The sequence below is a fragment of the Pseudophryne corroboree genome, chromosome 4 (assembly GCF_028390025.1).
Source record: "Pseudophryne corroboree isolate aPseCor3 chromosome 4, aPseCor3.hap2, whole genome shotgun sequence".
Classification (NCBI taxonomy): domain Eukaryota; kingdom Metazoa; phylum Chordata; class Amphibia; order Anura; family Myobatrachidae; genus Pseudophryne; species Pseudophryne corroboree.
The window spans coordinates 110,872,213-110,897,129 of NC_086447.1; the positions used below are offsets into that span (position 1 = coordinate 110,872,213).

Sequence of the window (24,917 nt, forward strand, 5' to 3'; positions counted from 1 at the left end):
CTAAAAATCTTAATTTTTACTAAAAATTACGGGGACTTGCTCTGGTACCCTGGCGGCAAACTTCACCGAGCTTAATTAGTCTGTTATCACTCACCTACCAAATTGATTTCTTCTGCAGCAGCAGGATCCGGACTCCTGCAGCAGCGGTTAGTATGTGTGAGGTATGTGTGACCCTCCCTTCATGTATGATGACCCCCAAAGACAAGAGCTTGGAGAACTACATCTCCCAGCCACCCCTGAGCCTCCAAGCAGCCCCCTCCCCAGTAAAAAGATGGAAGGGAGACCACCAGGAGCCCCCAAGACCACCAGACCCTGTGACAATTTTTTTTTATAATTGGATACAACGTTCATGCCCATGGCAATCCAAAATTGGGTGCGAGGTCCTCAAGGTATTTTTGCTTGCCAAACCTCACGCCCAATTGAATTCCCAAAGGGTATCATTTCCAGCATTGGGATCCAGACTCCTTCAGCAATGGTGAGTATGTGAGGCGTGTGTGATTGTGTGTGAGTGTGTGTGACCCCCCCATTGTGAGTTTCACCCCCCCCCTACCCTAGAGGCAGTAGCTGGGAGAACAACATCTACCAGCAGTCCCCTCACCTCTCAACATCCCCCTCCGCACTGGGAAGATAGAGGGTAGACGTCCAGATAGGTGAGTGTGCTTATTTTTTGCACGTACCACAGGGATTTCAGAACTGAATTATTTTTAAATTGTATACCGTATCGGGAGTGCGCATACCCACGGTAATCAAAAATGGTGTGCGAGGTGCGCAAGGTTTTTTTTCCTCACTAAACCTCGCGCCCAGTCGAATTCCCCCCAAAGTGGTCTGTAACTCCCAACATAATCAGGAAATTGCTATCCCAGCTTTAGACCAGGGTAAGGCTCCGTGAGAAGATGGCTTTCTTAAGTCACTGGACGTTATCAGAGCCCTGAGGAGAGGACACCTGATCTCTGTTATAAACATAATGCTAAGCATACCCACCCAGGGATTGCTTTAGGATGTCCTCACTGATACACGATTAAAAATGGGATTTCTATACATACATTAAATCCTGTTCTCCACACTTTACACACTTATTTATGTTTCTGTTAGAGAACCATTAACATAGTAACGTAGTATCTGAGGTTGAAAAAAGACAATTGTCCATCGAGTTCAACCTATTTGTGGTCTCCTATGCATGATGATTTGACTAAAATTTCTGACTGATGCTGCTGTCAGCCGTTGCATTTTATCCCTATTTATAGTAACTATAATGCATGACTATGCACCATACCCCTGGATATCCTTATCCATTAGGAATTTATCTAACCCATTCTTAAAGGTGTTGACAGATTCCGCCATTACAACTCCCTCGGGCAGGGAATTCTAAACACGTATTGTCCTTACCGTGAAAAAGCCTTTACGCCGTATTGTGCGGAATCTCCTCTCCTCTAACCTGAGCGAGTGTCCACGAGTCCTCTGTGTTGATCTAACCAAAAACAGGTCCCGCGCAAGCTCTGTGAATTGTCCCCTTATATATTTGTAGATGTTGATCATATCCCCTCTTAGTCTCCGCTTTTCCAATGTAAACATGCCTAGTCTTTCAAGCCTTTCCTTGTATTCCATCGTCTCCATGCCCTTAATTAGTTTGGTCGCCCTCCTCTGTACCTTTTCTAGCTCCAGGATATCCTTTTTGTAGTACGGTGCCCAGAACTGTACACAGTATTCAAGGTGTGGCCTCACTAGTGATTTATATAACGGGAGTATAATACTCTCGTCCCTTGCATCAATACCCCGTTTTATGCATGCTAATATCTTATTAGCCTTCTTTGCTGCAGTCCTACTTTGGGTACTACTGCTTAGCTTGCTATCTATGAGGACACCCAAGTCCTTTTCCAGTACAGAATCCCCTAATTTTACCCCATTTAGTAGGTAGGTGTAATTTTTGTTCTTGTTACCACAGTGCATTACCTTACACTTGTCTGTGTTGAAGCGCATTCTCCATTTGGCTGCCCATGCTTCTAATTTAACTAAGTCGTTCTGAAGAGACTCGGCATCCTCCTCTGTATTTATAGCCTTACACAATTTGGTATCATCTGCAAAAATTGACACCATGCTCTCTAGACCTTCTGTTAGGTCGTTAATGAAAATATTGAACAATAGCGGTCCTAATACTGAGCCTTGCGGCACACCACTTAGCACTTCAGTCCAAGTTGAAAAAGATCCATTAACCACAACGCGCTGCTCCCTATTATCTAACCAGTTTTTGACCCAAGTGCATATTGTGCTTCCTAGCCCTGATTCTTGTAGCTTGTAGATAAGTCTCATGTGTGGTACAGTATCGAACGCTTTGGCAAAGTCTAAAAAGATTACATCCACGTCTTTACCCTGATCTAGGTTTGCGCTTACTGTTTCATAAAAGCCAAGTAAGTTGGTTTGACAGGATCTGTCCTTCATAAACCCATGTTGATTCCTTTTAATGACCTTATTGACTTCAAGGAACTTCTGAATACTATCTCTTAGAATACCTTCCAATACTTTCCCCACTATAGATGTAAGACTAACTGGTCTATAATTACCTGGTTCAGCTTTACTTCCCTTTTTGAATATAGGCACTACTTCCGCTATACGCCAGTCTTTGGGAACCATACCTGATATAACTGAATCCTTAAAGATCAAAGATAGCGGTTTTGCCAGTTCAGAGTGAAGCTCCATTAGAACCCTTGGGTGAATACCATCGGGCCCTGGTGATTTATTAATCTTTAAATGTTTTAATCGGTCACAGACTACTTCCTCGCTTAAATAAGTACCTATCAGTGGGATATTCTCATTATTGAGATTGTGTGTCAGTCCCTGAATTGGGTCCTCTCTAGTGAATACTGTTGAAAAAAACTCATTTAGTGTGTCCGCTACGTCATTATCATTTTTGCTTAAGACTCCCAACTTGTCTTTTAAAGGGCCTATACTCTCCTTCTTTAATCTCTTGCTATTAATGTATTTAAATAATTTTTTGGGATTCGCTTTGCTTTCCTTTGCTACTAGTTTTTCAGTTTCTACTTTAGCCGCTCTTATTTCCTTTTTGCAAATTTTGTTACATTCCTTATAGTGCTGAAATGACTCTGCTTCCCCGTCAGATTTGTATTTTTTAAATGCTCGCCTTTTCTTGCCCATAAGTTCCTTAATCTTTTTGTGAAGCCACATCGGTTTATGATTTTTATTCCTTTTTTTGCTACTCATAGGAATAAATTTGAGTGTATTTTTAGCTAGCAGGAATTTTAGTACCTCCCATTTCTCCGTAGTATTTTTTCCTAAAAACAAACCTTCCCATTCAATATCCCTGAAAAATACCCTCATCTTTTCAAAATTTGCTTTGCTAAAGTTTAATGTCCTAGTTGAGCCAGTATAGGGCTTTTTATGGAAACTGATACTGAATGTGACCATATTTTGGTCGCTGTTTCCTATGGGTTCCCCTACTATAATACCTGATACCAAATCCCCATTGTTTGTTAATACCAGGTCTAAGATTGCATTGTACCTAGTTGGTTCCTCAATTAGTTGAACTAAGTAGTTATCATTAAGTGTGTTTAAAAACATATTGCCCCTAGCAATATCACATGAATCGTTTTTCCAGTTTATCTCTGGATAGTTAAAATCTCCCACCACTACTATGTCTCCTACTCCTGCTGCTCTTTCAATTTGCTTTAGTAACAATTCCTCATCAGATACGTTGATACCAGGCGGCCTATATATAGCATACACCCAATACTAACTTTTTTATTCCTTTTTCCCCGCATGCAATTTCTACCCATAACGTCTCAACAGTGTCTACAGTCCCCTCCCTGAATATCTTCCCGTATATCAGGTTTTAGAAACGTCTTTACGTAAAGACACACCCCTCCACCCTTTTTATTTAGTCTGTCTCTCCTAAACAGTGTATAGCCCTCTAGATTGTTCTCTCTGACTCTCCCTCTTCCTTTTTCCCCCCCTCCAAGTTTTGTTAGACAAATGCCGAAATCCCAGCACCCTATGGGGATATAGAGGGGGAGGAGCTTCAGCATTTGGAGTTTCAAACTGCCCAACTCATGTGTTGGGCCTCCATAATCTAGTGTCCCATAGTTACATATATTTTACATCATATGTGTTCTGTGTAAGTCAGGAGGTAACTACTGTTATTTTCTCTTTCATCCACTAGGGGGACACTGGAACAGCATATATACAGTAGTGGTGTGAAGCTTGCAACCGGAAGTGTGGCACAATATAAAATTAAACATTGTCTGCACAGCCGGCTCGTCCCCCTTCACGCCCCTCATCCCTCAGTTTGAAAAATTGTGCTTGGAGGAAGCACATAGGAGCCCAATCCCACCTAGCTAAAAGGAGGGTGCAGGTAGAACCTAACTTGACAGATGAAGCCCAGTCCCTCCTAACAAAAGGAGGGTGCAGGCATTACTGGAAAGATACCAAGGTCCCAGCTAAAGGAATCTGCTTCTCTCTCCAAAAAAATCCGGAGCACAGAGACAGTGAGTACTGGTTAGTTTAAGGGCCCTGGTCTTATAGATTATATGGTGAAAGGGGCTGTGGCTCCCTGCACTAATGCTACCAGGGGTTAGTGTGTGTAAATACTGTAGGTTATTGTAAGCGATGAGGAGTCCCAGCCGTATAGACTTGGGACACCTGACACACGCTGCTACCTCCCGGCCAGTGCAGCATCCCCCACCCGCCCCCCTCCTTCTGCAGGTCAGAGCTGGCAGCCGCAGCAATTCTCAGGGAGGGGAAGTGAGAGGCTCTCCTCCCAGGGGACTTCAGGAAGGCTGAGGAGGGAAGGGGTTAGCAAATACTTCCCGCCGCCCGCTAACAGAGCGCAGCCACCCGCACGGCCTCTCCTGCCGGCCGCACAAGCAAAACAGGAGGGAGCGGAGGGCTGAGGGGAGACGGCGGGCAGATTAACAAACAACAGATCGTCAACGCTGGGCGGTCGGGTGGCAGTTATGGGGGGATATATGAAGGAGCGCTAGGAGGCTATAGGTGTTTAATGATTTGAATAGAAATTTTGGGTAGCGGCCATCTTTAAATAAAGTAAGAGTTGCTTCTCAGAAAAGAAATAACGCCTCCATTAGTGGAGACATTTTCCTCAGCCAGTCAGAACAGAGGGAGGGGTTTTACACCTAGGATAGAAGGTGAGGAAATTAGTTTTACTCCCTCTGCTGGTAGCTTTTATTATAGGGCTCTGCTGCAAAGGATTTTCCATGTGTTTTAAATCAAGCATGTTTATGCTCTATATTTTCAAAGGACTTCTAATACAAAGATCCTGTGAAAATAAAGGGAACGTCTGGATATCAACCCCGACCCCAGAGCTGAATCACCGTTAGGTGTACAAGGGTTGCAACAAGGCTGTTGTTTAGAATAATTTTATTTATTCATTTTTCTCTCTCAGTGAATCCAGACAGGTGAATCCAGTGTACATTTGTTCCCGTCATCTACTACGGTATTCCGTTACCTATTATAAAGATTTCTGTGTGGGTGCATTTTAAACATCAAATGCACATACCAAGAACTTATCACCAGCACGGTAACTCCAGTTACCTTTGGCGTCCATCTAATTTTATATATGTGTGTGTGTGTGTGTATATATGTGTGTATATATATATATATATATATATATATATATGTATATATATATATATGTATGTATGTATGTGTGTGTATATATATATATATATATATATATATACACACACACACACACACACACTTAATGCCTACAACGGACGCTGACGACAGGTCCGGCGGAGGAGGGAGCATCAGATATTGTCACCCAATTCAGTCTCTATCTGTATCAACAGTTGGTGGTCTGGTGGGTGATAGTTGAATGAGTATTTAAATGAATTATTTATTTTTTACTAAAAAAAAAATATATATATATTTCCAGCTGTTTAAAAATACTCTTCATAGCTCCCAATATTTCTACGGCCTTTCTCCTTCTATGCTAATAGGGGAAAGTTTGGCTGAGTGGTATGTATATGTTTATCTAAGGTAAATACTGCAATGATTACTTTGGTTGCTCAAATAAATGAGAATTAAAGTTGACAGCCCTGGAGTGCGCGACAGTTGAGAATGGGCACACAACCAGAGGGGCAGTGATCCGTCAAGGTTAGGAAAACATAACCTGACCTATTTCAACAATTGAGTATGGGCTGCGAGCCTATCCGAAACAGGGAGGAATTCATAGTTACAATTACTCCATCCGCACGGGTATTACAAAATGGCGTAAAACAGCAGTGTGTGACCCCTTTCCTACCTTACAGTAGGAGTGGAAAAAGGTGCTGCTCTCGTAACGGTGGGCAAACCGTTAGAGGCGTAACTAACTAGAGGCAATCAGTACATGCTTCCAAATTCCCAAATCAAATTTTTGACTAGCGGAGCATATCCGAGAGTTAACCACATATACTTATCAGGCTGCTAGGGAGGTTAGCATCCCGATCTCAGCTATATCTCTGGTTTCTGTGACAACAGAATTTCGGTTTCCACAGAAGGGGAAAGGATCCCATAATGATGGTGGCTCAGCCCTGCCTAGTCTGTTAACGGGACTTTCTTACTTATTAAAGTCCCACTACAAAACAAGTGTCATCTGTAGGTTGAAATTGACATGAAAACCCAACCTCTAGTTGCAAGACCATCTCAAACGGACCTGGGAGGTTCGTGTTTCGGTAAAGAGGCTATAGTTTCTGGGTTGGAAGGCGATTTCCATGGGAGGGGAAGCTTTCCTTGGTCCAATAACTTTCATTATTCAACTAGTTTGGTTCTCAGTCTCGTGCTGGAGGAGTCTCGGATAGCAGAGACCATTCCCAATAGCCAGTAATCAGGTCTCTACACAAACTCACCTTGGACCTCCTATGGGGAGTAAGGGTTGGAAAGGTCTATGGAGACCGGGTGCGAGACTTGAGAAGAGAAATTTGTATCAAAAGGTTTTGTCTTCCTATATATATATATATATATATATATATATATAATATTAAAAATAGATATTGACAACGCCTAAGCTTTCATTCCGTTCAAAAGCGAAGGCATTACTGACAACAATTCGGAAATTGCTACACATCCCTACTCTCAAGGAGGAAAGGGGTTCTCTTCGAATCCTTTTTGTCGTGCCCACAGACGGTCACACTGATACTCAATTTAAAGTTTTTGACCCAGTTTCTACCGGCTTAGAGATTCAAGATCGAATCAATCCAGTCGGTCATTGCAGGCCTAGACCCAGGGTAGTTCATAGTGTTTTTGGACATAAAGGATGCATTCCTTCATATCCCGATTTGGACTCCTCATCAAGCATACTTAGGGGTATATTCAATTGCAGTCGAAAACTGCCGTCTGTCGAAAAGACGGCAGTTTTCGACTTTTTAAGGTCGAATCCTGATTCGACCTATTCAATGCTTTTCGACAAGTCGAGACATTTGACTTGTCGAAAAGCACGTGGATCGGCAGAATAGCTGCCGATCCACGTGTTGATGTTGAAAACGGGGCCAAATTCGACAGGTTTTGGCCCCCATTTTCGACCATCTCAATCCGACATCAAAATGATGTCGGAATGAGATGGACCCAGAGGGGGGGGGAGCCGCTGGGAGACAGCCAGCGGCCATAAAGGGAGATCAGCGCTACAGTAGCGCTGCAGCTGGATGTCACTCACCCGCCCGACCTCACGGCAGCTTCCACCCGGCTCCAGCACGCTGCTGGAGCCGGGTGAAAGCTGCCGTGAGGTCGGGCGGCTGAGTGACATCCTGCTGCAATCTCCTCTGGCTGCCGCCGGCTGTCCCCCCGCGGCTCGCCCCCCCCTCTCCTCCAGATGGGATTGAATAGGGGTTGTCTGATCCATTCCGACAAATACATGTCGGAATGGAACCGACTTTAATTGAATATACCCCTTAGCATTCGTACTGGTCAAAGATCATTACCAGTTGGGGCCCTACCATTCGGTCTATCATCAGCCCCGAGAATTTTTACAAAGATAAGGGCCCTCATTCCGAGTTGTTCGCTCGCAAGGCGAATGTAGCAGAGTTACACACGCTAAGCCGCCGCCTACTGGGAGTGAATCTTAGCTTCTTAAAATTGCGACCGACGTACGCGCAATATTGCGATTACAAACGAGTTAGCAGTTTCAGAGTAGCTCCAGACTTACTCTGCCTGTGCGATCATTTCAGTGCTTGTCGTTCCTGGTTGACGTCACAAACACACCCAGCGTTCGCCCAGGCACTCCCACCGTTTCCCCGGCCACTCCTGCGTTTTTTCCGGAAACGGTAGCGTTTTCAGCCACACGCCCCTGAAACGCCGTGTATCCGCCCAGTAACACCCATTTCCTGTCAATCACATTACGATCGCCGGAGCGAAGAAAAAGCCGTGAGTAAAAATACTTTCTTCATAGTAAAGTTACTTGGCGCAGTCGCAGTGCGAACATTGCGCATGCGTACTAAGCGGATTTTCACTGCGATGCGATGAAAAATACCGAGCGAACAACTCGGAATGAGGGCCCAGGGTCGCAAGTTTGAGACTGTCAGGGGTCACGACCATACCTTATCTAGATGATCTGCTGATCTAGGCTACCTTCCAGGAACAGCTGATCAAAGAAGATGTCTCATCAATTTCTCACTCAACATGGGTGGATTGTGATTTCCAGAAATCCAACTTAATGCTAATTCAAAGGATTCAATTTCCAGGTCTCTTCTTGGACATAGTACAATTGAGGGTAGCCCTACTAGAGAGCAAGATCCAGACAGAGGCTGGTGGCTCGGGTACTACAGGCACAGACTGTTTCTCTACACCTAGGTGTACAACTTCTTGGGAAGATAGTGCCGTCTTTGGAGGCTGTACAGTACAGCAGACTTCACTCCCAACCATTCCAGGTGAACCTCATTGCTCAGGGAGCAGGTGCGCACTGGTTTTCTATATCGCAGGTTTCGGCTTTCACACAAGTCCAAGCTTCACTAATATTGGTGGTCGTTACACACGAATCTTGCAGCAGGTAAGAGATTCAGCATTTAGGATTGGGGGATCCTCAAAACGGATGCCAGTTTCAGAGGTTGGGGTGACGTCCTAGAGGAACTTCAGTTTCAGAACAGAGGGATGTCACGAAAGAGCAGTCTACCCATAGACATTCTCGAGCTGAGTGCGGTTACACTACAACTTCTCTTAGCCGACAACCTAGTGATGGGTCAACACTTGAAGATGCCTGTCGGACAATGTCACACCGACGGCTTACATAAACCGTCAAGAAGCAACAAGTAGCAAGATGGCATTAGAAGTAGCCACATAGATCTTGTTGTGGGCAAGAAGGCGCAACATCGTCATTTTCAGTATAGTTCATTCCAGGAGGGGAGCACTGGGAAGCAGATTATCTCAGTCGTCAGGACATGCATCCAGGAATCGAGATGGTGATAGCGAGATGGGGGCTACCTCAAGTAGACCTAATGGCCTCTTGAAACAACCATCAGCTGCCAAGTATGTGGCCAGCATGTGAGATCCAGCGGTGAAAGGAGTGGACGCATTGACACTTCCTTGGTCTTACAGAAGTGTTAACAATTTTCCACCATTTCCACTCATACCCAGGGTACAAAAGACGGCCAAACGGCAAAGAGTGTGGGCAATTCTCATTCCACCAGACTGGTCCCGCAGGAGTTGGTACTCGGTCTTGAGGGGGCTACTAGCGGAAGATCCCTGGAGACTATCAGAGAGAAGACCTGCTATCGCAGGAGCCGTTCCTCTTCCCAGACCTGAACGGGTTGCATTTAACTGGGTGTCTATTGCGACCCGGATCTTGAGAAAGAGAGGGATAACAGAGGCGTCTATTCCTACAATGATAACAGCTAGGGAGCCGGTCACGGCCATGCATTGCTACAGACTATGGAGGGAAAGATGGACTGGTGTCAGGAACAGGGATTGGATTCCAGGGGATTCCTTCTGTCTAGACTTTTACATTTTCTCCAGGCCTATATTTAGGCTCCTTGTCGGTTCAAATTTCGGATCTCTCCATCCTCTTTCAACAGCGCTTAGCATCTTTACATGAGGTTCAGACTTTCTTATGGGAAATTCTGAGGAAACAACCTCGTTTCCCGGCCTCCCACAGCGCCATGAGACCTAAACTTGGGGTTGGAATATTTCAATTCAACAACCTCTGACCCTTGAGAGAGAGCAGGATTGAATTCTCTCTACAGGAAAGTCATGTTGTTACTTGCCTTAGTTTCGGCCAACCGGGTCTCTGATTTGGGAGCCTTATGGTGTTAGAGTTCCTTTTCAAATTTTTCATGAGGATAGGGCGGTACTCCGTATGCGGGCAGAGTTTCTCCCAAAGGTAGTTTGGGGGTTTTCACGTAATCCAACCATCTTTTCGAGAGGTTGCAGATGGGGATGTGTCTTTGGAGTTTGTAAGCGCTCTACGGATATACGTGCAAGTTACGTCGTCCATCAGAACATAGGACCATTTGTTTGTTCTTTAGGATGGTCCAAAGAAGGGTTGGCCAGCATCTAAACAAACTCTGGCCAGATGGATAAGGCTTACCATTGTACAATAATGATCCTGTGGTATATGATTTCCGGTTCAGGCTGGTTACCCATACCTCCAGAACAGTGGGTACCTCATGGGCGGAAGCCAGAGGTGCAGCAACGTGGTCTTCAGCACACACGTTCACGAGCTTCTGCAAGTTTGTTACTTTTGCGTCCAAAGATTAAAAGTTTGTACGTCTAGTTCTGCAGGCTACTGACAGCACTCCCACCCTTGGGAGTAACTTTGGGACGTCCCCTACTGTATATGCTGTTCCAGTGTCCCCTAGTGGATGAAAGAGAAAAGAGGATTTTGGTACTTACCGATAAATCCATTACTCTGAATCCACTCAGGGACACTGGATGCCCGCCGCGGTGCTGTCAACCTGCTGTGTTAAATGTTTGTGTTGAACTGTTGGTGCAAACAGCGTTGGTTTTCTGTTAACAGAGTTCTAGGATCCTGTTTGATTTGTTGTACGGTAGTCTCATGTCCTAGTCTCTCCGTCAAATTTTCCAAACTGAGGGATGAGGGCCGTGAAGGGGGAGGAGCTGGCTGTGCAGACAATGTTTAATTTTAGATTGTGCCACACCTCTGGTTGCAAGCTTCACACCCCTACTGTATATGCTGTTCCAATGTCCCCGAGTGGATTCAGAGAAATGGATTTATCGGTAAGTACCAAAATCCTGTTTTTTGGTATTGTCTTCCCCTGTAACAGATCCAGTATAATATTGATAAGGTTTTGTTATATGGTCCATGGTACTGCACACGGCTTGTGAGGAGTTCTCTCTTTGCAGTATATTTTGGATCAGCGTCACTAAATCAGGACCTCTTTACCTTCTCCACCATTTTTCTCAATTCAGTGACTGGCACATGTAGGACTGGGGTATTCAACATGTGGCCTTCCAGCTCATGGTGGAACTACACATACCAGCATGCTCTGCCACAGTTTTTGTTAGTTTTGCATGCTAAAACTGGCAAGCCATGCTGGGATGTGTAGTTCCACAACAACTGGAGGGGTGCCTGTTGAAAACCCCTAATGTAGGGCATGTTTTGGCACTGCATTAAATAGAGCTACTGGTTTAATTTCAACAGTCACCTAGAGAAGGAAGTCTGTGAGATTGATGCCCAGCTGTCTAGCATCCAGCAGCAAGTACGTGTCCTAGACGGTGATGGACGGAAAAATGAAGGCTTTTTGCGTCAGTATCATGACACAAAGAAAAAGATACAGGTGCGTTACACATGCTACAACAATTAGTACAAAGGTTCCATATGATCTGTTCCGATGCATACGATATCCCGGTAGACGGGATGCCGGCTGTCACTATACCGACAGTGGCATCCCGTCTGCTGGAATCCCGGTGACGAGGCAGCAAGTTTGACGCTGTTGACCAGTTTCTTCTCATACAAACACTACAAACCCTGGGTCTTAAAGACACAGTCCTCTCTTGGTTCCTATCCTACCTATCTAATTGCTCCTTCAGTGTTCGCTTCTACCTCCTGAATCCACCTCCTCTTCGCTACCTCTTTCAGTTGGAGTACTGCAGGGCTCAGTCTTAGGTCCTCCGCTTTTCTCTATCTATACTTCATCTCTTGGGAAACTAATCAGCTCTTTTGGATTTCAGTATCATCTGTACGCAGATGATTCTCAAATCTACCTATCCTCCCCAGATTTGCATTCAGTGACCCGGGCTCATCTGTATTGGGCCGGGTCACTGAATGCCTTTCTGCTGTTTCATCTTGGATGTCATCTCGTCACCTCAGACTTAATATATCCAAAACAGAGCTACTTATATTTCCACCGGCTAATAGCAGTTACCAACCTGATATCTCTATCACTGTTGAGAACTCAAAATCAGTCCTACCCCACAAGCTCACTGCCTAGGTGTCATACTTGACTCTGATCTGTCCTTTGCTCCCCACATTCAATCTGTCTCAAAATCATGTTACATGCATCTAAAAAACATATCCAAAATACGACCATACCTTACACAAGACACTGCAATAATCCATGCTCTCATTATCTCCCGCATTGATTATTGCTATAGTCTTCTTACTGGTCTTACCAAAAAGACTCTCACCACTACAATCCATTCTGAATGCATCTGCGAGGCTAATTTTCCTTGCTAGACGTTCATCGTCTGCAGTTCCACTCTGTCAGTCCCTCGATTGGTTACCTGTAGTCTACTGTATTCAATATAATATACTTTTACTCACACATAAGGCCATTAACCAAACTACACCAATGTACATCTCTTCACTCATCTCAAAATATCTCCCAACCAGACCTCTCCGCTCTTCACAAGACCTACGTCTCTCATCCACACTCATTACTGGCTCCCATGCACGTTTGCAGGACTTGCATCGGACTGCACCCGCTCTGTGGAATGCCCCACCACGCACAATAAGACTCTCTTCTAGTCTCCAAACCTTCAAGCGTTCCCTGAAAACTCACCTCTTCAGGCAAGCCTATCACATTTCAGAACTGCTCACTCAATCTTCATAAGCTTTCCTATCCGATCATATCTCCACTGTACAGTGCGCACATAACCACCACATTTTTTCTTTTTTACCGCTTTCACATCGCAAACCCGGTAAGAACACGGCTTTTGAACACGCGTCCAACCCGGGTCTGAACAAGCTATACCCCTTTCACATCGCATTTTGGAGCCGGGTTATTACCAGGTTATTCCCGGGTTGGTGCCTTTCACACTGAACCTGGTTCACCCATTTAAAACAGTGTGATGTCACTTTGAATGGACTGTTCTGTCTCACATTTGACGTTTCACAGTGAAAGGAGGGGCTGGGGAGTGCTCTGAGCAGTGCAGTAATAATGGCCGACAGAGCACATGTCTGTAGAGACTTTGTGATTGTCTCAGCTGTGTTTTTATAGGTTATTGCATCCGTTACGGTGCCTGTAATTTGCTTGGCGATTTCAGCCTCCCCTCTAATCATCAACAACTCCCTAACTTCGTCATCACTCCAGGGTGCCATATTTTAAAAGCAATTGAATGCTGTATAAAAGCTCACCCACTGTTTACAAAGTGCTGCCTGTTGTTTCCGGGTTCAGGCTGGTGACATCATGCAGGGAGACAGCCTATCACCTCCTTTTTAACATTCCAGGGTTGAATATACCTGGTCTGAGGCTTTCACACTGCTAAATGAGCCGGGTCCGAACCGTGTAGGATCCTTGTTTTAACACGGGTTGAAATACTGGGTTGTTGGACCCGGTAAATTCACCATGGCGTTTTCACATTGCAGCTCGACCCTGGTTGACACAGCTAAAACTCGGCAATATACCAGGTTTTTGATGCGATGTGAAAGGGGTATTTCTTCACTTTCCCTTCTTTTTGACCATGGTTCATCATTACTGTGATGTGATATCATGCAACCCACCTAGAACCTTTGCAATCTGGTGGACAAATATGCGATAGTGCCTTTCCTCGTGTATCAATGCCTATTTCTCTGACGTCCTAGTGGATGCTGGGACTCCATAAGGACCATGGGGAATAGCGGCTCCGCAGGAGACAGGGCACAAGAATAAAAGCTTTAGGATCAGGTGGTGTGCACTGGCTCCTCCCCCTATGACCCTCCTCCAAGCCTCAGTTAGATTTTTGTGCCCGAACGAGAAGGGTGCAGGCTAGGTGGCTCTCCTGAGCTGCTTAGAATAAAAGTTTAATTTAGGTTTTTTTTTGTTTTTTTTCAGTGAGTCCTGCTGGCAACAGGCTCACTGCATCGTGGGACTAAGGGGAGAAGAAGCGAACTCACCTGCGTGCAGAGTGGATTGGGCTTCTTAGGCTACTGGACATTAGCTCCAGAGGGACGATCACAGGTACAGCCTGGATGGGTCACCGGAGCCGCGCCGCCGTCCCCCTTACAGAGCCAGAAGAGACGAAGAGGTCCGGTGAAATCGGCGGCAGAAGACAATCCTGTCTTCAGACTAAGGTAGCGCACAGCACCGCAGCTGTGCGCCATTGCTCTCAGCACACTTCACACTCCGGTCACTGAGGGTGCAGGGCGCTTGGGGGGGAGCGCCCTGAGACGCAATATAAATGATAATACCTTAGGTGGCAAAAGAATACATCACATATAGCTCCTGGGCTATATGGATGTATTTTAACCCCTGCCATTTTTACACAAAAAAGCGGGAGATAAGGACGTCGTGAAGGGGCGGAGCCTATCTCCTCAGCACACAAGCGCCATTTTCCCTCACAGTTCCGCTGGAAGGACGGCTCCCTGACTCTCCCCTGCAGTCCTGCTTCAGAATCAGGGTAAAAAAGAGAAGGGGGGGCACTATTGGCAGCAAATGACAATATAAACAGCAGCTATAAGGGAATAACACTTATATAAGGTTATCCCTGTATATATATATAGCGCTGGGTGTGTGCTGGCAGACTCTCCCTCTGTCTCTCCAAAGGGCTCGTGGGGTCCTGTCCTCTATCAGAGCATTCCCGGTGTGTGTGCTGTGTGTCGGTACGTGTGTGTCGACATGTATGAGGAGGAAAATGATGTGGAGGCGGAGCAATTGCCTGCGTTAGTGATGTCACCCCCTAGGGAGTCGACACCTGACTGGATGATCGTGTTCAAACAATTAAGTGATAATGTCAACACTTTGCAAAAAACTGTTGACGACACGAGACAGCCGGCAAATCAATTAGTGCCTGTCCAGGCGTCTCAGACACCGTCAGGGGCCCTAAAACGCCCGTTACCTCAGTGGGTCGACACAGACCCAGACACAGATACGGAGTCTAGTGTCGACGGTGATGAGTCGAACGTAATGTCCAGTAGGGCCACACGTTACATGATCACGGCAATGAAGGAAGCATTGCACATTTCTGACACTACAAATACCACTAAGAAGGGTATTATGTGGGGGGTGAAAAAACTACCAATAGTTTTTCCTGAGTCAGATGAATTGAATGAGGTATGTGATAAAGCGTGGGTTTCTCCCGACAAAAAACTGCTAATTTCTAATAAATTATTGGCACTATATCCTTTCCCATCAGAGGTTAGGACACGTTGGGAAACACCCCCTAGGGTAGATAAGGCGCTCACACGTTTATCTAAACAAGTAGCGTTACCGTCTCCTGATACGGCCACCCTCAAAGAACCAGCTGATAGAAGGCTGGAAAATATCCTAAAAAGTATATACACACATACTGGTGTTATACTGCGACCAGCAATCGCTTCAGCCTGGATGTGCAGTGCTGGAGTCGCGTGGTCGGATTCCCTGACTGAAAATATTGATACCCTGGATAGGGACAATATATTGTTAACTATAGAGCATTTGAAGGATGCATTACTATATATGCGTGATGCACAGAGGGATATTTGCACCCTGCCATCAAGAGTAAGTGCTATGTCCATCTCTGCCAGAAGAACGTTATGGACGCGTCAGTGGTCAGGGGATGCGGATTCCAAACGACATATGGAAGTATTGCCGTATAAAGGGGAGGAGTTATTTGGGGCTGGTCTTTCGGACCTGGTGGCCACGGCAACGGCTGGAAAGTCCACCTTCTTACCCCAGGTCACTTCACATCAACAGAAAAAGACACCGTCTTTTCAAACTCAGTCCTTTCGTTCCCATAAATACAAGCGAGCAAAAGGCCATTCCTTTCTGCCCCGGGGCAGAGGAAGGGGAAAAAGACTGCACCATGCAGCCGCTTCCCAGGATCAGAAGCCTTCCCCTGCTTCTGCCAAGTCTTCAGCATGACGCTGGGGCTTTACAAGCAGACTCAGGCTTGGTGGGGGCCCGTCTCAAGAATTTCAACGCGCAGTGGGCTCACTCGCAAGTGGATCCCTGGATTCTACAGGTAGTATCGCAGGGGTACAAACTGGAATTCGAGGCGTTTCCCCCTCGCCGGTTCCTGAAGTCTGCTCTGCCAAAGTCTCCCTCCGACAGGGAGGCAGTTCTGGAAGCCATTCACAAGCTGTATTCCCAGCAGGTGATAATCAAGGTACCCCTCCTACAACAAGGAAAGGGGTATTATTCCACGCTGTTTGTGGTACCGAAGCCGGACGGCTCGGTGAGACCAATTTTAAATCTGAAATCCTTGAACACTTACATAAAAAGGTTCAAATTCAAGATGGAATCACTCAGAGCGGTGATAGCGAACCTGGAAGAAGGGGACTATATGGTGTCTCTGGACATCAAAGATGCTTATCTCCACGTCCCAATCTACCCTTCTCACCAAGGGTATCTCAGGTTTGTAGTACAAGACTGTCATTATCAGTTTCAGACGCTGCCGTTTGGGTTGTCCACGGCACCTCGGGTCTTTACCAAGGTAATGGCCGAAATGATGATTCTTCTTCGAAGAAAAGGCGTATTAATTATCCCTTACTTGGACGATCTCCTGATAAGGGCAAGGTCCAGGGAACAGCTAGAAGTCAGAGTAGCACTATCTCAGATAGTGTTACGTCAGCACGGGTGGATCCTAAATATTCCAAAATCGCAGCTGATTCCAACGACACGTCTTCTGTTCCTAGGAATGATTCTGGACACAGTCCAGAAGAAGGTTTTTCTCCCGGAGGAGAAGGCCAAGGAGTTATCCGAGCTAGTCAGGAACCTCCTAAAACCAGCCCAGGTGTCAGTGCATCAGTGCACGAGGGTCCTGGGAAAAATGGTGGCTTCTTACGAAGCAATTCCATTCGGAAGATTCCATGCAAGAACGTTTCAGTGGGATCTACTGGACAAATGGTCCGGATCGCATCTTCAGATGCAGCAGCGGATAACCCTGTCACCAAAGACAAGGGTGTCTCTCCTGTGGTGGTTGCAGAGTGCTCATCTTCTAGAGGGCCGCAGATTCGGCATTCAGGATTGGATCCTGGTGACCACGGATGCCAGCCTGAGAGGCTGGGGAGCAGTCACACAGGGAAAAAACTTCCAGGGCTTGTGGTCAAGCATGGAAACATCTCTTCATATAAACATTCTGGAACTACGGGCCATTTACAATGCCCTAAGTCAAGCGAAACCCCTGCTTCAGGGTCAGGCGGTATTGATCCAATCTGACAACATCACGTCAGTCGCCCACGTAAACAGACAGGGCGGCACGAGAAGCAGGAGGGCAATGGCAGAGGCTGCAAGGATTCTTCGCTGGGCGGAAAATCATGTGATAGCTCTGTCAGCAGTGTTCATTCCGGGAGTGGACAACTGGGAAGCAGACTTCCTCAGCAGACACGACCTTCACCCGGGAGAGTGGGGACTTCACCCAGAAGTCTTCCACCTGATTGTAAACCGTTGGGAAAAACCAAAGGTGGACATGATGGCGTCACGTCTAAACAAAAAATTAGACAGATATTGCGCCAGGTCAAGGGACCCTCAGGCAATAGCGGTGGACGCTCTGGTGACACCGTGGGTGTACCAGTCAGTGTATGTGTTCCCTCCTCTGCCTCTCATACCAAAAGTACTGAGAATCATAAGAAGGAGAGGAGTAAGAACGATACTCGTGGTTCCGGATTGGCCAAGAAGGACTTGGTACCCGGAACTTCAGGAGATGCTCACGGAAGACCCGTGGCCTCTACCTCTAAGAAAGGACCTGCTCCAGCAGGGGCCTTGTCTGTTCCAAGACTTACCGCGGCTGCGTTTGACGGCATGGCGGTTGAACGCCGGATCCTGAAGGAAAAAGGCATTCCAGATGAAGTCATCCCTACCCTGGTCAAAGCCAGGAAGGATGTAACCGCAAAACATTATCACCGCATTTGGCGAAAATATGTTGCGTGGTGTGAGGCCAAGAAGGCCACTACAGAGGAATTTCAACTGGGTCGTTTCCTCCATTTCCTGCAAACAGGACTGTCTATGGGCCTAAAATTAGGGTCCATTAAGGTTCAAATTTCGGCCCTGTCGATTTTCTTCCAGAAAGAACTGGCTTCAGTACCTGAAGTTCAGACATTTGTAAAAGGGGTACTGCATATACAACCTCCTTTTGTGCCTCCAGTGGCACCTTGGGATCTCAATGTTGTTTTGAGGTTCCTTAAGTCACATTGGTTTGAACCACTCACCACTGTGGACTTAAAATATCTCACATGGAAGGTGACGATGCTGTTAGCCCTGGCTTCAGCCAGGCGTGTGTCAGAATTGGCGGCTTTATCATATAAAAGCCCTTACTTAATTTTTCATTCTGACAGGGCAGAATTGAGGACTCGTCCTCAATTTCTCCCTAAGGTGGTTTCTGCTTTTCACATGAACCAACCGATTGTGGTGCCTGCGGCTACTAGGGACTTGGAGGACTCCAAGTTACTTGACGTTGTCAGGGCCCTGAAAATATATGTTTCCAGGACGGCTGGAGTCAGAAAGTCTGACTCGCTGTTTATCCTGTATGCACCCAACAAGCTGGGTGCTCCTGCTTCTAAGCAGAATATTGCTCGTTGGATTTGTAGTACAATTCAACTTGCACATTCTGTGGCAGGCCTGCCACAGCCTAAATCTGTAAAAGCCCATTCCACAAGGAAAGTGGGCTCATCTTGGGCGGCTGCCCGAGGGGTCTCGGCTTTACAACTTTGCCGAGCAGCTACTTGGTCAGGGGCAAACTCGTTTGCTAAATTCTACAAATTTGATACCCTGGCTGAGGAGGACCTGGAGTTCTCTAATTCGGTGCTGCAGAGTCATCCGCACTCTCCCGCCCGTTTGGGAGCTTTGGTATAATCCCCATGGTCCTTACGGAGTCCCAGCATCCACTAGGACGTCAGAGAAAATAAGATTTTACTTACCGATAAATCTATTTCTCATAGTCCGTAGTGGATGCTGGGCGCCCATCCCAAGTGCGGATTGTCTGCAATACTTGTACATAGTTATTGTTAACAAAATCGGGTTATTGTTGTTGTGAGCCATCTTTTCAGAGGCTCCTTCGTTGTTATCATACTGTTAACTGGGTTCAGATCACGAGTTGTACGGTGTGATTGGTGTGGCTGGTATGAGTCTTACCCGGGATTCAATATCCTTCCTTATTATGTACGCTCGTCCGGGCACAGTATCCTAACTGAGGCTTGGAGGAGGGTCATAGGGGGAGGAGCCAGTGCACACCACCTGATCCTAAAGCTTTTATTCTTGTGCCCTGTCTCCTGCGGAGACGCTATTCCCCATGGTCCTTACGGAGTCCCAGCATCCACTACGGACTATGAGAAATAGATTTATCGGTAAGTAAAATCTTATTTTCCCTATAGATAGTAAGTTTGCGAGCAGGGCCCTCCTACCTCTATGACTTTTGTTTATTACCCAATTTTGTTTTATCATTGTGTCAAATTGTAAAGCGCAACGGAATTTGTTGCGCTATATAAGAAACTGTTAAATAAATAAATAATGATTGTTGGGGATCCATGTTTGGTTAAGTCTACCCTTAAGAATATACTGAGAGTGGTCTATTCTGATAGTCATTTTGTTACATATATATTATGGGATTGGCCATTTGGATAATTTAGACAATGGGTCTTCAATCTGCGGCCCTCCATTTGCTGTGGAACTACACATCCCAGCATGCCCTGCCTCAGTTTTAGCATACCTTTAAAGCATAACTGTGGCAGGGCATGCTGGGATGTGTTGTTTCACAGCAGGTGGAGGGACACAGGTTGAAGACCCATGATTTAGACGTTGTATTCGTTTGGGATAAATAGGCTTTGCTGCTATGAGTTTGAATTATTATTATTATCCTTTATTTATATGGCGCCACAAGGGTTCCGCAGCACCCAATGACAGAGTACATAAACAAATAATCAAGCAGGAAAACAGCAACTTACAGTTGACGACAATATAGGACAAGTACAGGGTAAATAAACATAGCTATATCAGCAGATGACACTGGAATAAGTATCAGGTGGCAGAAGACTTCTGGATTTGGTGCAGTTGAATATTATTAGAGTAAGAAAAGGATAAGCACATATGAGGGAAGAGGGCCCTGCTCGTGAGAGCTTACAGAATGGGTTCATCTTCTGTATTCATGGCATTGAGTTTACTTAGTTTATACCAAAGTCAGGATTTGGGTTAGGAATCCCAGAAACCTGTAAGAAACAGCCAAACGTAGACTGTCTTTGAGTTTATGCAGCAATATGTAATTTCTTCCGGCTGCAGGAGATCTCACACACTTGTTATTTCCCAATCTAGACGTGAGAGGGTGCACGGTGAGTGTGCTTTCATAGACTGGTGGCAGGAGGTGACGCACACACTGGGTTATTTCCCAAGCTAGGCAGTGGAGAGGGTGCACAGAGAGTGTGCTGTCATAGTCTGGTGCAGGAGGTGACGCACACACTGGGTTATTTCCCAATCTAGACGGGAGAGGGTGCACGGATATTGTGCTTTCATAGACTGGTGGCAGGAGGTGACGCATACACTAGCTTATTTCCCAATCTAGGCAGTGGAGAGGGTGCACGGAGAGTGTGCTGTCATAGACTGGTGGCAGGAGTTGACGCATACACTAGGTTATTTCCCAAGCTAGGCAGTGGAGAGGGTGCACAGAGAGTGTGCTGTCATAGTCTGGTGGCAGGAGGTGACGCACACACTGGGTTATTTCCCAATCTAGACGGGAGAGGGTGCACGGATAGTGTGCTTTCATAGACTGGTGGCAGGAGGTGACGCATACACTGGCTTATTTCCCAAGCTAGGCAGTGGAGAGGGTGCACGGAGAGTGTGCTTTCATAGACTGGTGGCAGGAGGTGACGCATACACTGGCTTATTTCCCAAGCTAGGCAGTGGAGAGGGTGCACAGAAAGTGTGCTTTCATAGACTGGTGGCAGGAGGTGACGCATACACTAGGTTATTTCCCAAGCTAGGCAGTGGAGAGTGTGCTTTCATAGACTGGTGAGCAGGAGGTGAGGCACACGCTGGGTTATTTCCCAATCTAGATGGGAGAGGGTGCATAAAGAGTGTGCTGTCATAGACTGGTGGCAGGAGGTGACACATACACTGGCTTATTTCCCAAGCTAGGCAGTGGAGAGGGTGCACGGAGAGTGTGCTTTCATAGACTGGTGGCAGGAGGTGAGGCATACACTAGGTTATTTCCCAAGCTAGGCAGTGGAGAGGTTGCACGGAGAGTGTGCTTCCATAGACTGGTGGCAGGAGGTGACGCATACACTGGCTTATTTCCCAAGCTAGGCAGTGGAGAGGGTGCACAGAAAGTGTGCTTCCATAGAATGGTGGCAGGAGGTGACGCATACACTAGGTTATTTCCCAAGCTAGGCAGTGGAGAGGGTGCACGGAAAGTGTGCTTCCATAGACTGGTGGCAGGAGGTGACGCATACACTGGCTTATTTCCCAAGCTAGGCAGTGGAGAGGGTGCACGGAGAGTGTGCTTTCATAGACTGGTGGCAGGAGGTGAGGCATACACTAGGTTATTTCCCAAGCTAGGCAGTGGAGAGGTTGCACGGAGAGTGTGCTTCCATAGACTGGTGGCAGGAGGTGACGCATACACTGGCTTATTTCCCAAGCTAGGCAGTGGAGAGGGTGCACAGAAAGTGTGCTTCCATAGAATGGTGGCAGGAGGTGACGCATACACTAGGTTATTTCCCAAGCTAGGCAGTGGAGAGGGTGCACGGAAAGTGTGCTTCCATAGACTGGTGGCAGGAGGTGACGCATACACTGGCTTATTTCCCAAGCTAGGCAGTGGAGAGGGTGCACGGAGAGTGTGCTTTCATAGACTGGTGGCAGGAGGTGAGGCATACACTAGGTTATTTCCCAAGCTAGGCAGTGGAGAGGTTGCACGGAGAGTGTGCTTCCATAGACTGGTGGCAGGAGGTGACGCATACACTGGCTTATTTCCCAAGCTAGGCAGTGGAGAGGGTGCACAGAAAGTGTGCTTCCATAGAATGGTGGCAGGAGGTGACGCATACACTAGGTTATTTCCCAAGCTAGGCAGTGGAGAGGGTGCACGGAAAGTGTGCTTCCATAGACTGGTGGCAGGAGGTGACGCATACACTGGCTTATTTCCCAAGCTAGGCAGTGGAGAGGGTGCACGGAGAGTGTGCTTTCATAGACTGGTGGCAGGAGGTGAGGCATACACTAGGTTATTTCCCAAGCTAGGCAGTGGAGAGGTTGCACAGAGAGTGTGCTTCCATAGACTGGTGGCAGGAGGTGACGCATACACTGGCTTATTTCCCAAGCTAGGCAGTGGAGAGGGTGCACAGAAAGTGTGCTTCCATAGAATGGTGGCAGGAGGTGACGCATACACTAGGTTATTTCCCAAGCTAGGCAGTGGAGAGGGTGCACGGAAAGTGTGCTTCCATAGACTGGTGGCAGGAGGTGACGCATACACTAGCTTATTTCCCAAGCTAGGCAGTGGAGAGTGTGCACGGAGAGTGTGCTTTCATAGACTGGTGGCAGGAGGTGACGCATACACTAGGTTATTTCCCAAGCTAGGCAGTGGAGAGTGTGCTTTCATAGACTGGTGAGCAGGAGGTGAGGCACACGCTGGGTTATTTCCCAATCTAGACGGGAGAGGGTGCATAAAGAGTGTGCTGTCATAGACTGGTGGCAGGAGGTGAGACATACACTGGGTTATTTCCTAAGCTAGGCAGTGGAGAGGGTGCACGGAGAGTGTGCTTTCATAGACTGGTGGGCAGAAATACCTTTCATTGCGCCTTTTAGTGGACTCTGAGTGCAGTAATCATCTTGTTCTGGAATTTTATTCCAACCTCTACAACTCCTGTCGCTGTATATTGGACTAAATAGCTTTCAATCATTTTGACTTGCTTTCAGTTTCAGGCACTTCCTATTACCCAGAAGGTATCTTTATATCCTTACTGAAGTCATAGCTTCTGTAGCCAGGTGTCCCCATCTGGACAGTTCTGCTTGCTAGCTATCCAACTTATTGACTGTCCAGAACCTACAGAATAGTACTATTCTACAGCAGAGATTTTAAACCTTTTACAACTCGCGGCACACTGAACTAGATTTAAATATTGCCAAGGCACATTCAAATATAATGACGATGCATGGTGCAGTTGCGTGTCCTAGGATGTCATGTCGCAGCTTCTCCATAGGTAACGCCTGAGCCACATCTGAGAAAGCCAGAAGAGCCCAACTCTGCCTGGGCCCAATATTAGAACTGGCTCTGCAACCACTAAACCCACCAGTATTGATCCTTCCAGGGCCTCAGTAGCGGCAAAACACTGACGGGCCTGGCTGTGCTTCTATGGCGGCACACCTGGAGACTGCTCAGGGCACACTAGTGTGCCACGGCACGGTGGTTGAAAAACACTGTTCTAGAGGGAAGGCTTTGATCCGGAGTCTGACTCCTTGAGTTTTATGTATATGGGGCCTTGATTTGTAAGGTGAAGGATATGAAAGGGAGGAGGAAACTTGGGTTATTATAGGTATATTCTTTAAAAGAGTTACTTTAAAGAAATAATACTTCTAGTATGCATAAGAAAGAAACTTGCTGAGTTAGGGGGAGTATTTCTTGATTTGGATGAATACGAGAAGCCGCTTTCTTTTCACCATACACAACTCCTAGCTATGTGCGTTGTAGCATGGCTCAGGTTTCTCTAAAGATCCATAGGGTCTGGATTTGCCCAAACAGACGCCCGCCTGTGATGGAAAATTTAATTTTTGTAGTAACGTTTAGTCATTTTCTGCAAATTTATTTGAGGCACGCTGCTCACCCTGGGGTATAGAGGCTGCTGGGCAGGAATGTCAGGCCACAATAATAGGATTTTAATTACCTACCGGTAAATCCTTTTCTCGTAGTCCGTAGAGGATGCTGGGGTCCACATTAGTGCCATGGGGGTATAGACTGGTCCACTAGGAGCCACTGGCACTTTAAGAGTATGGGCTGGCTCCTCCCTCTATGACCCTCCTACCAGACTCAGTCTAGAAACTGTGCCCGAGGAGATGGACAACTTTGAGAGAAGGATTTTACACAGATAGTGGCGAGATTCACACCAGCTCACACACAAGGCAAACCAAGCTAACTAGCTTGAAATATCAGCAACGGCTGAACAATACTACTTAGCCAAGTAACAAAACAGTACTAAACCAAGAACCAAGCAGTACTGAACAAAGTAACCACTGCAGGAGCACGAAGCGCTGGGCGGGCGCCCAGCATCCTCTACGGACTACGAGAAAAAGATTTACCGGTAGGTAATTAAAATCCTTTCTCTGACGTCCTAGTGGATGCTGGGGACTCCGAAAGGACCATGGGGAATAGCGGCTCCGCAGGAGACTGGGCACAAAAGTAAAAGCTTTAAGACTACCTGGTGTGCACTGGCTCCTCCCCCCATGACCCTCCTCCAAGCCTCAGTTAGATTTTTGTGCCCGAACGAGAAGGGTGCAGTCTAGGTGGCTCTCCTGAGCTGCTTAGAAAAAAGTTTAGTTTTAGGTTTTTTATTTTCAGTGAGACCTGCTGGCAACAGGCCCACTGCATCGAGGGACTAAGGGGAGAAGAAGCGAACTCACCTGCGTGCAGAGTGGATTGGGCTTCTTAGGCTACTGGAC

The 24,917-nt window shown here is 46.6% G+C and overlaps 1 protein-coding gene across 4 annotated transcripts in view; it reads left to right on the forward strand.

Moving 5' to 3' along the window:
• SMC6 (structural maintenance of chromosomes 6) overlaps window positions 1-24,917 on the forward strand; it is a 370,384-nt gene that overhangs the window by 261,125 nt on the left and 84,342 nt on the right. For all 4 annotated transcript variants that reach the window (XM_063915349.1, XM_063915346.1, XM_063915348.1 and 1 more), the window contains one exon: window positions 11,597-11,732. In XM_063915349.1, coding sequence (XP_063771419.1) covers window positions 11,597-11,732 — 136 coding nt within the window. The remainder of the gene's footprint in view (window positions 1-11,596; window positions 11,733-24,917) is intronic.